Source organism: Pocillopora verrucosa, chromosome 1 (genome assembly GCF_036669915.1).
Source record: "Pocillopora verrucosa isolate sample1 chromosome 1, ASM3666991v2, whole genome shotgun sequence".
Classification (NCBI taxonomy): Eukaryota; Metazoa; Cnidaria; class Anthozoa; order Scleractinia; family Pocilloporidae; genus Pocillopora; species Pocillopora verrucosa.
Genome location: NC_089312.1, coordinates 11,559,559 through 11,572,064, shown reverse-complemented (window position 1 = coordinate 11,572,064; position 12,506 = coordinate 11,559,559). Strand labels below are relative to the sequence as shown.

General features: G+C 37.7%; 1 protein-coding gene across 1 annotated transcript; it reads right to left on the bottom strand.

Annotated features, from left to right (window-relative positions):
- Positions 1 to 1,028: 1,028 nt before the first annotated feature.
- LOC131772579 (bactericidal permeability-increasing protein) lies at positions 1,029 to 12,506 on the bottom strand. The gene is made up of 16 exons (XM_059088517.2): positions 12,311 to 12,506; positions 10,154 to 10,265; positions 9,699 to 9,827; positions 9,306 to 9,379; positions 8,822 to 8,912; positions 8,184 to 8,247; positions 7,970 to 8,033; positions 5,913 to 6,004; positions 5,214 to 5,390; positions 4,892 to 4,951; positions 4,316 to 4,483; positions 3,987 to 4,054; positions 3,624 to 3,666; positions 2,899 to 2,968; positions 1,949 to 2,025; positions 1,029 to 1,425 (listed from the first exon to the last, which is right to left on the bottom strand). Exons 1-16 carry the CDS (start codon positions 12,429 to 12,431, stop codon positions 1,327 to 1,329), a joined length of 1,509 nt encoding a protein of 502 aa, XP_058944500.1. The 5' UTR covers positions 12,432 to 12,506; the 3' UTR covers positions 1,029 to 1,326.

Below are 12,506 nucleotides of genomic sequence, written 5' to 3'. Positions count from 1 at the left end.
GCATAATGCTTACACGATTAGTGTGTTAGAACCTCTATTCTAAGCAGCCACGATTTTCAGCCAGTTTTGGGCTTGTTCGCAAAAGATTACCTCTATTGTTGTTTAATCTAGGAACACTGCTGACCTCAATGACACAAGAATTGAGGGACGTGGGTGACATAACTTCATTCTCTTGCTGACGGCGTTAAGACCTCCTGGAGAAATCCATCCTCTTTTCACATTAAAGAGGAGAACTACTGTTACAATTCCTAAATTAAAATCCGCATAAGGATTAAAACGGGAGGTAGCGATACGGAAATAGGGCCTGAGCACTAGTTTTGAGCATGTGCTCTTCGAACTCGGTCGTCAGAGCAATCACCATGGACGATGAATTAAGTTTTTATTGAAGGATTTTTAACTGGATCTTGGATTTCAGAACTGAATTTAGTTTTTGTGCTGATTTAAATGGCAGGTGCTATAGAAATCAGGTCTTCGCAGAGGTGAGAGCCTGAAGATCGATCGAACAAACCAATGAAATGACTTCGAGTTGTTGAACATGTCAGAACTGCTTTTTAAAAAACTTGTTAAGACTTTCCAGTAAGAAGTGCACCTTTTTGGAGTGTTTGTTTTACTCTTTGGCTACCTGCGACAATGTAAAGTTGTGTATAGTTCTCTGTTGTCTAGAAATTAGAATTTGGGCAGGCTCTGCCCTTTTCCACTTTTTTCGTTCGCAGAATTTCCACTGTCTTTGTTCGTTATTTCATCTATGTGATGTGTTTGACTGTGAATCTTTCGATTAAATGTCTAAACACTATAGGTATAGGTTCTGTCTGACCACTTAAGTCCTCTATTATTTGTCCAGCCTTAAGATAGAGCTCCCAACGAATAAAAAAGGTTTATGGGGAATTGATTCTTATTCTTTTGTGCAATAATAACTGTAAAGGTGACAATAAAATTACTTAAACCTTAAGTGCTGATTCATCTGTTCATGTAGCAGCTTAATCAAAAACTGACCACATGTTGAAGAAGTTGACTAAAACACACGTCCCTAATATCATATAAACGTTTATTGTTTTTCGTTGATACTGATTCATGATTATTCACAATGAACTAGAATATTCACCATTAGTTTGTTATCAGCTAGAGGCAAAAGCCATCGGTCCACATTAACAGGCAATTGGTCACAACAACTAAAGGATGGTGGCTTTACTTATTACAGCCTTTTGATTCAAATTATGAATCTTGACACAATCAGCGGCGATCATCTATTTAAAACCCATTCCATTTTGGCTCGTCAATTTGACTAACTCTGGGAGAACTGCTAAATTTCAAGCGACTCGTCGAAGACTAAACTATGACTATCTTATTTCTTCCTCGTGGACGGTTATCAGTAGCATCACTTTTACTAGGAGAATATTTCACATCTGTTGCAATCAAGTTGAAGCCCTGTGGGTAGAAAAATAAGATACAACGATATAGCGCACCACAGGTCTTGTCAAAATGTGTTGCAAATATTAGAGAACGACGTAGCTCCTACACACGCTATTCTGCTCGACTGTTCGCGAGCTTCGAGTAAATACGTACTTTACGAATTGAAATTAATGAAAAAATAATTATAGAATGACTTAACAAACACACGAGTCACTGAATGACAGAATGGATGAGAAAGAAGTCAGAAAGAAGAAGAACAAAAATGGAACGAACTGAAAAAGCAAGAAACGGAAGAATGGAAAGGAGGAACGCAGATGAATCAAGGGATCGAAGCAGAGATGCAAAGTAGGCAGGAACGGACAACGCCAGTGAAAAAAACGAATGATCTAATTAAAGAAGATAGGAAGGAAGGAAGGATGGAAGGAAGGAACGGAAGAAAGAAGAGAAGTAGCATAAAAAAATAGGAAGAGAGGTAAGAGGCCTGCCTCTCTAGAAATTACTGAGGACTGGGCATTGATTATGCTAAATAGTAGCCTACCTTTCCGGGCGTCACTTCAGCATTTACCAGCTGAACTCCGTCCACTACTGGCAAAGGAAAGCCAACGTCGCCAATTTCTATACGGTAAGAAAACAAGCAATAAGTTAACACCAACCTGACAAAGTTTGATGCAATAGTTGAAAGTGTAATGTACAGGTATGGTTGAATTTGAAAGTAAAGGCTACCAATCACGATCTTAGATGTCAGCCCCCGTTGGACAGGGTATGTAGTTTACAGGTGACTTTGAGAAACTCATCGTGATGCGTATATTCTAGAGAGTGGATTTGACTTTAACACTGTGGACAGCCTGATTTTAAAACTGTAAATCAGGTTAATAAAAATCGCATATAATTCGCTCTCGACTCCTTATTATTTTCACTTGCTTCCACGGTAAATCCATAGGGTGAAAGGTTCCAAAACTTCTTCAGACTTTCCCAGATCCCAAAATCTTTAAATAAAAATTACGCTCACAGAAGATTTAAGAATAGAAAAGAAAAAAAAACCAATGAAGCCTTAGCATTCAAAATGAATTCAGAGGTAACTTTTCTCGTTTGGTCGGAAGCTCCCTCTGACTTAGACTGAGACATTTATTTCATGGAGGTTTGAGCATTCCTCGACATGCTTACTTTTCAAAAGGAGCTGTTAACTGTGTAACTTGATGAGATAAAACATAAGTAAGCATTGTATAAGCATTATAAATTTATTTCTATGGCCTACATATGCACGTTGGGTCATGACTTTACAACTAAGTTATGCTCGGTTTGATTGGTTACCGCTCATATTTTTCAGGATGGAGGCCAGCAATGTCTTAAAATTTCTCTCTAATGATGGCTAAGCATTTTCCCAGCTAAACCGAAACAGAATAATATTTCTTGGACGGCAAACACCATAGAGACTTTTTGATTGATTGTTTATCGCTAGTTAGTAGATGACATGAAAATTTCTCTCACTGTTTAGTTGCTTGGCAATTATCTGGTCTGCAAAAGCATCCAAAGCGAATTGAAGAAGCTTCATGTTGATCTGCAATTCAGCAAAATGAAACTCTTAATAAATAAATTTCTTACGTGATTGGTTGATTCCTAGGAAATGACTCATCGAAAATTTCCTTGAATGTTCCGATTAATCTTTACTTCGAAAAACAAAATCATGCGCTTTATTCCATCGGTTTATGGTGTCTTTTGTAGAAGCAAGGGTTTTAAAACCATTTCTTGAAAAAGAGGTTTGATAGGTATGAAGTCCCGAGTATATGGAAAAGTGCAATATTTAACTTTTGGAAAAAGTAACATAATCTTCTTACGACGTTCCGCGAGCCATTGTTTTCAGAGTAGTTTTCGTCCTAAGTAACAGTTTTGTACGCACTTTGAATTTTTCCTTTCAACACATTTGCTTCCTCGTTACAATAACTTAAAGAGGAGAACATTTCCGTCATAACTGTGCCATACAAAATAGAAGGCCTCTGCGCCCCCTGAGTAATGGACCAATCAAAGCTATTCCTGATTTCGTTATGCGCTGTTCACTCCTTATTGTATTTTAAAATTTCTTTTTATCACCGACAGTAAATTATAACAGTTCCCTAGGGATTTTATTATCATCAGTTAATGATTGTATTCGGAGACAGAAACTCTACAGTTCTGCGGTTGATGAGAGTGAGGATACATCATTTTTAGTTTCCTACCGATATGTCTCCAATGGCAGACTTGATCAGACTGACTTTCACTCTGAAAAATGGACACAACTGAAAATCAAACTCTAACTTTAAGGAAAGGAAACTTTTATCATAAGCATTCTTTATAAAACAAACTTATGGCTTTTTTCCTTTTTTTAAGAAATAAGATGAAAAACCCACAACTTTTATCACCCAAAAGGCTCGTTGGACGTTAAATTCAAATGTCTTCCGTTAAAGGAGGGATTCGTTACAAACTTTCTTTCTCTTTATTGAAATAACAACCTTTCCTTCTCCTTATCACCCATTACTTTCCTTTGACAACGTATAATTGATCGCGGAGGAAAATTTAAATATATTTCTAGGTATACATACTTGACTGAATCCACATGACCGGTGACGTTTGTTTGTCTCACTGCAACCTTCACGCTGGCAGAAATGTTCTACAAATGGAAAACCATATAAGTCAATTGATAAAAATTAGCCACCCTTGTCAAATAATAAAAAAAAAAAACAAACAAAAACAAAATGATGCGACCCTTTTTTTTTTTTTTATTAATCTTTGCCTTAATTCCAAAGGGAATCGCGCTGTAAACAAAAACATTTTTTTTAAGTCATAGCATCTAATAATGAGACAGTACCTATCTGAAACAAGGGAAAAATAGCAAGTTGGAAACAATTAGTCGTATGTCTGATTCTCTTACCAGTCCCATTGTGAAGGTGTACACAAATGAACCATTTTCTAACTGTGCGTAAGTTTCCACCTGACCAGTCATTGTCAAGGCTATTCCTGATGAGGATGTGGTTACGGTAGGGCGCAAAGTGGAGTGTGCAACCAGCTTCATTGGACGGTTTGGGTACATCAGGTATAACTGATAAATAAACAAGTGGAAAAACACTTTGACGACCTTTCATTGTTTTAGTGAAAGGAATTCAACAAAATAACTGAACTTCTCGTAGAAATAGTAACAGCTACTAAATTATAAAAAGTTGAAAAAAAGTCGAAGTTGTAAGATTGTTCAGTCGAATCGTCAATTCTAGCGTAATTGAACTTGAAAGCCTTGAAAGTTGTAAAACAGATCAGACGACATATTTCATTTAACTCTCGAAGGTGCTGCCGCATGTAAGTAGAATACCTGTATTTTTTAACGGTTACGTCGTCATTCTGAGAAATTCTTAAGCAAATGACACCAAAGACTTAATTTTAAGTGCATCAGCTTGGACCATGAGCCCTAAACCATGATCATCAAAAGAATCAAATGGGATAAGCGATCACTCACCTTTGGTATGATCAATTTAAATGTCGACGTGTTTAAAGGGTAAGAAAAATTTGGAGGAAGCTGCAACGAAAACCAAGAATAATTTTACTACCTTTGTGTTAAAAAAAACATTAACGCTGGAGAAGCAGCGCGTGGGCGATGCTTGCCACTAGGACTCTCCGTATATCAATATATATGTAAAACATCGTTCAATGGGGTTGGAGAAGATTCGTAAAACAAGTCATTGATGAGTTTGAAAATAAACTCTAGCTCATCAGTCTGTATAGTGAAGGGTAATCGCCTGTCATGTACACAATGCGTAAAATAAGATATTTACACCTACCATCGACGGAGTGACAGTTTCGTTCAGAAAACCAGCATCTTGATAAACGAGCCCGGCTGTGTTAATAACGTAGTCAGTTAACCAAACGTACGCCATCTTTGCTGATTCTGAATCCGTAGGGAGGCTTACAGGCGAAAATGGAGCTTCTTTTGGGTCTGTTGCAGACTGAAACTCTCCCTTAAGACATCAAAATGGACATAAAGATGAGAAGGAAAAAACTGAAACAACCTGGGCGTTTTAATTTTCCAAATCAAGTGCTTAGAGCTTTCAATTATTTATCAATGAGCACTTTGATTTTAAAAAAGCTAAGCGACCTGGTTTATGGAAGAGATGTTTAGCGACATTAACAGGACATGCATTGTTACCCAGGTAACTCCTGAATTCTTAAAAAACCTCGGTATGCTCTTGCACTTTCTACCGTCGAAGGAGTGGTAAGGGAGTGCAACGTGCTTTACCGAATTTATTTGTTGAGGGAAACACTTATGATATTGGCGGAGTTAACACTTCCAGAGAAATCAGCTTTAGTGGCCTCTTATTGGCCAATTCCCCAGCAGTTTCTTTGTGAAATGGTAGGGGAAGTATTCGAGAACTTTACGAACAACACTAAAATAAAGAACACGTCTAATCTTCTTATGAAAGCGCAAGTGATTACATAGAATAAGAAACATAGGATATGTAAAATGATGAACTGTCACTTACTTTAATGAAAACGTCCAGGTAAGACTCATTAAAGACTGGACTTGAAACCAGAGAATAGTTTATAAGAGCGTATCGATCGATCTGTTTTTTTACTGAAATGTGAAAACAAACAAGGATAAAGCTTTGGTCTTGGAATCCAATGTCTTAGCCTGTGAGAGAGCTGTAAATTTAGGAGAACAACGTTTACTTCATTCGAACACAAGACTTATGAATGAATAAAACAGTGTTAAGTAAGTTTGGTGTAAATGGAGGCTTTCCAGTTAACGGCACTTCAAATATTGCAAAAGACGGCAACTAATTATAAAAGCGCCCAATAGCCATCTTTTATCTCCAATGCCTGACTGAAAACTCATTTTTTATTGACTTGCTAATGAACGAAGAAAGTTTAATCTCTCTCTAAATAAAATAGACCATACTTTGCAAAATACAACAAGGAAAATAAGTAATTAAATATGACTTGTCCACTGGTCGGTTTTTAATTACCTGAGCTAAATACACAATTAGAACCAAATTTAGCAACCATTGAAAACGTTGCGGTAACCACGGTGGTCACATACACGTAAGAATTCAGGGAAAATTTCAATTTTATTTCTTCCTGTGCTTTTACTCTACTATGTTTAAGACAACCCAATTTAACAAATAGAGAAGCCTTGACTGTGCTCTGTTCTGTTATAAAGCACTTAGGAAGCGGCTAGAGCGCGAAAGAAGTGTAGGGAGAAACACGAGACGTAGTCGAGTGTTTCTCCCCACTTCTTGAGTGCTCTAGCCGCTTCCTAAGTGCTTTATAACAGAACAGAGCACAGTCAAGGCTTCTCTATTTGTTTATAATAAAGAATCCGTCAAATTCCCCATGCATTACTTTCAATTTTTAAAACAAACTTTATTTCCAAAGCGAACTACAATGTCGTCAGCATGCTCTATACTCTCATAGAGCACGCTACAATAAGCCAATCAGAATCCCTCTTAGAATGGTTCAAATAATCTGATTGGCTCTACAAAACAAAAGCTGTCAAAAGTGTCAAACCATCAAAGTTCAAAAACCATCAAAGTTCACAATCTGCGATAGTTTACAAAGTAAAATAGTTCGGCAAGTCGATTTTAACGCTTTTGCCTAAAGTTTTTCATACAGAATCTTGAAGTGAAGTGTTCAGTGAACTTCAACCGAATTATGCCTCATAAAAAACACGCGAGTTTTTTCACATGACAAGGTAGAAAACAAACTGTTTAAGGCGAGTATTTTTTAAATGAACGACAGCCGAATTCACCGAACATGAAGATCGCTCGGGATGACAGCGCCGCAAAACTCGACTGCAGTGACTGAAGTGACTTTCTGCTAAACGTATCGGAAAGGATATTAGAGCAAGCTCTTATTTTTTCACTCGAAGGCCGGCCGATGTAGTTTCTGAGGCTTGCTTTACTGTAATGACCGGAGATCGCCATACTAAGCGAGCCGCGATGGACTTCAGCATGATCATATTTGCTCGGACACCGTCATGATTAGTATGAATTTTGACAGTTATGTCAGTTTGATTATATTTTTCATAATTTCTGTTTTGTTCTGTTTTGTTTTTGAACTCTGAACTTTATATACTATACGAGTGTTAGCTGTGTTTGATTTTTATTACCGTACGTAAGCCTGAGCGTGAAAATCTTTAAAACTCGGAATGTCTATTTTGTTTTTCCTTTGAGGATTTTTGTATCTGCTCACGTTTTAATAATGTAAATTACGGCGCCTGATATGTTTACAAACCTTTGTTTGGTTCATCTGTTGCTACTTGCCGGCTCGCTTGTTCCGAATTTCACTTTCAATTATCGGAAAAAAGCTAAAAAGAAGTCCCGGAAAAGGTCGAACATAGTACAATTTGGCAGATGGCGTAACAGCTTTAGCTCAGTTCTATGCTCAATACTCTCATAGAGCACGCTCTTTCAACCAATGACAGCGCGCGTTATATCCGAACTTTATTATAAAGTAAATTATGATCAATAATTAAGTTGTTTCCTGAGGTTTCATGATAACATGACAAAGCAAATTCAAGAAACTGCCTCTTTTGAGTTACCTGGAAACGTTGAAAGCTCCTTTTCGGCATTGTTGTTTATAACCTCTGATACTTCTTGGCAAAGCTTTCGAAAGAATTAAACGAATCGGCTGAAGGTTAGTTCAAAGTATCAGAAAAACATTGAACAAAAAAAAAACCACTGTAAACACGGCACTTATTCTTTTCAGAGTTTTCAACTTTTGGACAACATACCTTTAGTAAGACTACTACTAACCTTATCTTGCAGAGTATCTTTAATTTTTCCTGCTACGTAGCTGTCAAAAAGGTTGTAAAGCCAACTGGGAAGAAGAAGGAATATTGAAACCTACAATAGTGATAATGTGGACTTTCTTTCCATAAAATTCTGCTCGATAAGCCGTCGGAGTTGTTAACAAGCATCACTGACTCGTTGGCCGATAAACCAGATGGCCGATATCATTCAGTGCTCATAAGATCGGGTTTAGTACAGGGAAACCTACTGTATGCTTTCGAATCATTCCCTCTTCGCCAGTATCTACAGACCATCGTACATGTCGGGAGCTTCTGTACAAGTTGTGCACAGGAAAGGTTAATTTCATATGAATGTTATTTGAAAGGATATCGAATCTAAAACGGTTGGGACGAAAGGAGCCCCTTATGTCGTGGGTAGGTGAGCTGATTTATCAGTTTTCGGTCAAAGAATACTAGTGATGTGATCGGGTCGACTAATGAATACCATGATTATGTATGGGTCGTGATGGTATTATTGCACAGTGAAGGAGCCTCGTCTTCTTTGAAATCATAAGCCATCGTATGCGACGATTCCCCCGCACGTGAAATGTCTTCATTTACCTAACATCAAAACATAAGAGCAAAATGAAGGAAATCAGTCACCTTGCACCACCATGAAAATGGATATTCACGTCTCCTACTGAACTAGAGCAGCTGGATGTGGCAATGGTTGGGTGACCAGTGCTATCTGCGCCTGAAAAGAAAAGGCAAAAATACACTTGAAAATGCGAAGGAGTCCTTGCTTTCACTTTACAGAAAAATCACTCTGCAGAAAAGGTACAGTAAATGTGGCAAATTTTAAAAAGAACTGACCTAAACAGAAAAAGAGAACATATAAACAAAAAGTTAGGCAAGAATGAAATAATTTATGGCTGAGAAGTTTCCTTTCAGGAGATCCTGAACGAGTTGGTGCAAGCACCATCTTGATGCCTACGGCTTTGACATATGATGCGAGTGATGCACACCTCAGCCGATGGCAACAAACCATCGAGAAAAGTTTGAAGGAGTGTGAAATTTGTAGTATGTTAACCGAAAAAAAAAAAAAAAAAAAAAAACTCGTTAATACGCACTCATTTACATAACTCACCAAGTTTTGCGCTAACTGACAAAGCTAGCCCGCTTGCATCCAAGTCAAAACTCCCACTGTCACTAATATGCGGCCTGAAGCCCAGATAGAAGGAAGACATTATAAATGAAGTTTTGAAAATTTTGAAAATTTCAGTTCAACCATGCAAATCTTAACAATGACACGAGGGAGTGAGCACACGAATAGACATGTATGAAATGTATAGATAAAGGAATGAAATGTTTTCGATAATGAGAAAAAGTACATGAATTAATCGCAAAAGGGTATTCTTAGAAGAACCAACCACATGATTGCATCGAGAATGTTTTGACTCGTTACTGAGCTGACGCCCTTAAAAATGAGTGGTCCGTCGCAATTTTGGAAGAATAACTGCCTCACTACGATAGTTCTCACCAGTGATCTTTGCGATAGTGCCAGTTCCCGCTCAAGGACACTTGTGCGTTTGAGATCTGGAGGGTGAGTCCCACGCCTGGATTCGTCTTGAAAGTCGACGAAGGAATTGAGAGAGAATTGAAGTGCACGCTTAAAATGATGGAGAGAAAATTCACGTAAACTATCGTCTGGCAGTTAACAACTATCTCAGAATTAAGAAAGGGATGGAGAGAGAACAGACGTCATAAATTACAAAAAGAGAGTCTTTTTTTAAAGAGAAAAAACTGATAGGTGATGGATAGGTGATGGTCATCCGACTACCAAGCGCTAGGGGAATGATCAATAATTATTTTTACTAATTTTAACCTATTACACTCTCTCATTAATCACACAAAATGCTAGCAGTACTAGCATAGGTCTCAGTCCACCATCATCTCAGGTTACACCCGTTATTTGTTGCGTCATACTGAACATACCTTGACAGAGAGTAAGAGATATGGCCGACCGGTGTATCAGCATCTCCAGATATGTCAGGGATCGTTGCTGTCTTGACTTTCTCATTCAGAAGTTGGATCGCTACTGTGTCCACTTTCAAATAACGAAAGATAGGATTCAGTATTCTAATTTATTCTTATGGTCAAATTAAAATAAGAGGCTTGAGTTTCCATTACAATTTTTTTCTCCCACAAACGTTAGTGGTCAAGTAGCAATGACATCGACTCCCGCCTCACCATTGATATACGGGGCCTCAAGAGAGCTTCACTCCACTATGTTAGTATCGTGTACATGTTTACTTGAGGCACAATCTTCACAAGAATATGGACGTTGGAACTTGGCTTTGACCAGTCGCTATTTTCCCATAAAATCCCTAATGTGAGTCAATACAGTTCACGGGATGCAGCTTTTCTTTCTATTCTGTCTCTCTCTTCTGACTCGCGCAACAGCTTACGCTGTGAGAGAAGGACTGCCCATTTTTCTACGGCAGTTTTATGGCACCTCGTCATAACGAGGGAGAGCAGACAAGAAAGATCACTTAAGGAAAATCAGAAACTAACGACTGCATATAATTGATAGGAATCGTTCTACTGAGTTTTCTCCTGGTGAAATTTATCGTAATGAACAATCGATTAGATTGGATTTAGGGAATTTACAATCGATCGCTGTTTATCTACTAATGGGGTGGCATACGGAGACAGTAAGATCACAAATGGTGACAGCTGACATGATCGATTGCGATAGATTTTCATTGATTGTTGTATATTATTATCAGTTTTATCGATTCTTTCCAATAAATTTTTTCCCTTTAATTGGTCAACTTGAGTATCGGTTGGTATTTGTTTCGGGAAGTTGATCTAAATGCGGCTCTATGATACGATGATGTACATATAACAAGTTACCTACTTATTTCTTATTAATCAAAACTTCTTTTATCCCTTATCTGTTTGTACACAATATTCTTCAGCAGCAGTTGGATAACAATACTGGAATTCGAATGAGACCTTAGACTACCAGTGTTAAAAGTATTAGTTTCCCTTTTATTAGAGTCTGTGATATAATCCGTGCAAGGATTTGAATCCATATGAGACCTGAAATAATTAAGCCTTCATTTACCAGTTCAACACTGCCTCTTAAACAATGGGTCATTTATAAATTCAAATATAACAAGGCTAACAGCAAAATCAAGAACGACGAAAATTTTCACTTCATATTCGCTCATAATAAACAACCTAATTAGTTGTTTGAAAGTAATTCTGAGATAAATTAACGAAGAAGAATGTGAAAACATTCAGATAAAAGCCATCGAAACTTAATCTTTGCCTTTGAAATTTAACTTTTCGAAACTTAACTTCCGATCCGTACCAGTTTGCACCTGGAAGCATTTTTCTCTACTCACAAGAGTCTTGAAACTGAAACGTCCTAACAGGAAGTGTTGATGACAAAGACTTGCCTAGACATGTTAATAATCTGCAGATTTCGAGGTGATCCGAGTTGTTGTGGCTTCAGACACTACCCGTCCGGTCGTGTCTTCAATTTTAGAAATTTTCATCTTTCTTACTTTCTTATGCATTCAACTCAGAAGGAACTAAACTGTCTTCTACGATAACTTAGTTCCTTTTATATTCATTAACATATTATTCATTCAGGTACTCCATACCTGCTCGGTCAAGCATGAACCTATAAAAGCCTATTGCAAAACCATATGGAATCGAGTAACGCAACACACGTTATGAATGGCCTGTGAAAACAGCTGTATTTTCTACTAATCAGGAGGAATTTAATCATCATGCACACCAGAAAAATAAAAGTGACATTTTTGAGGTTGAAGGTGTCATGAATTCGGTAATAAATGTTTTCCGTTTCATGCTGTTCTGCTCCCGTAAGCAATTCCCGCAAACTCGTGCATTACATGTGAAACTGAAATTTGCTGACGCATTGCTCTGATTTCTAAACTAAACCCACGATTGAGTGATTCTGAACGTAATAATGAAAAATATATAAAAACGTAAACCCTTCTGTTCAACGATAGAACTTACGGAAGCCACAGAATTGTTGATAGAGTGAGTTTGAGCGCCTAGCGTGTCCTGTAGAAGAGTGTAAAGAAAACAATTTAAAACTAACGAGTAGACACTCACCCAACTGGAGACCTTTGTCAGTAAAGCGAAGGCGTATCCCTGGGTTTGCATTAGTAGTTAACAAACCAGAGAACAATGCTAGAAACCCAGTAAATATATTGATTTTCCAAAACCTCTTCATCTTTGTCTTTTACGCTTCTTCCGAGCTTTCTCTTGAAAGACACGGTCGAAAGTACGATCCGTTATGGGATGACCT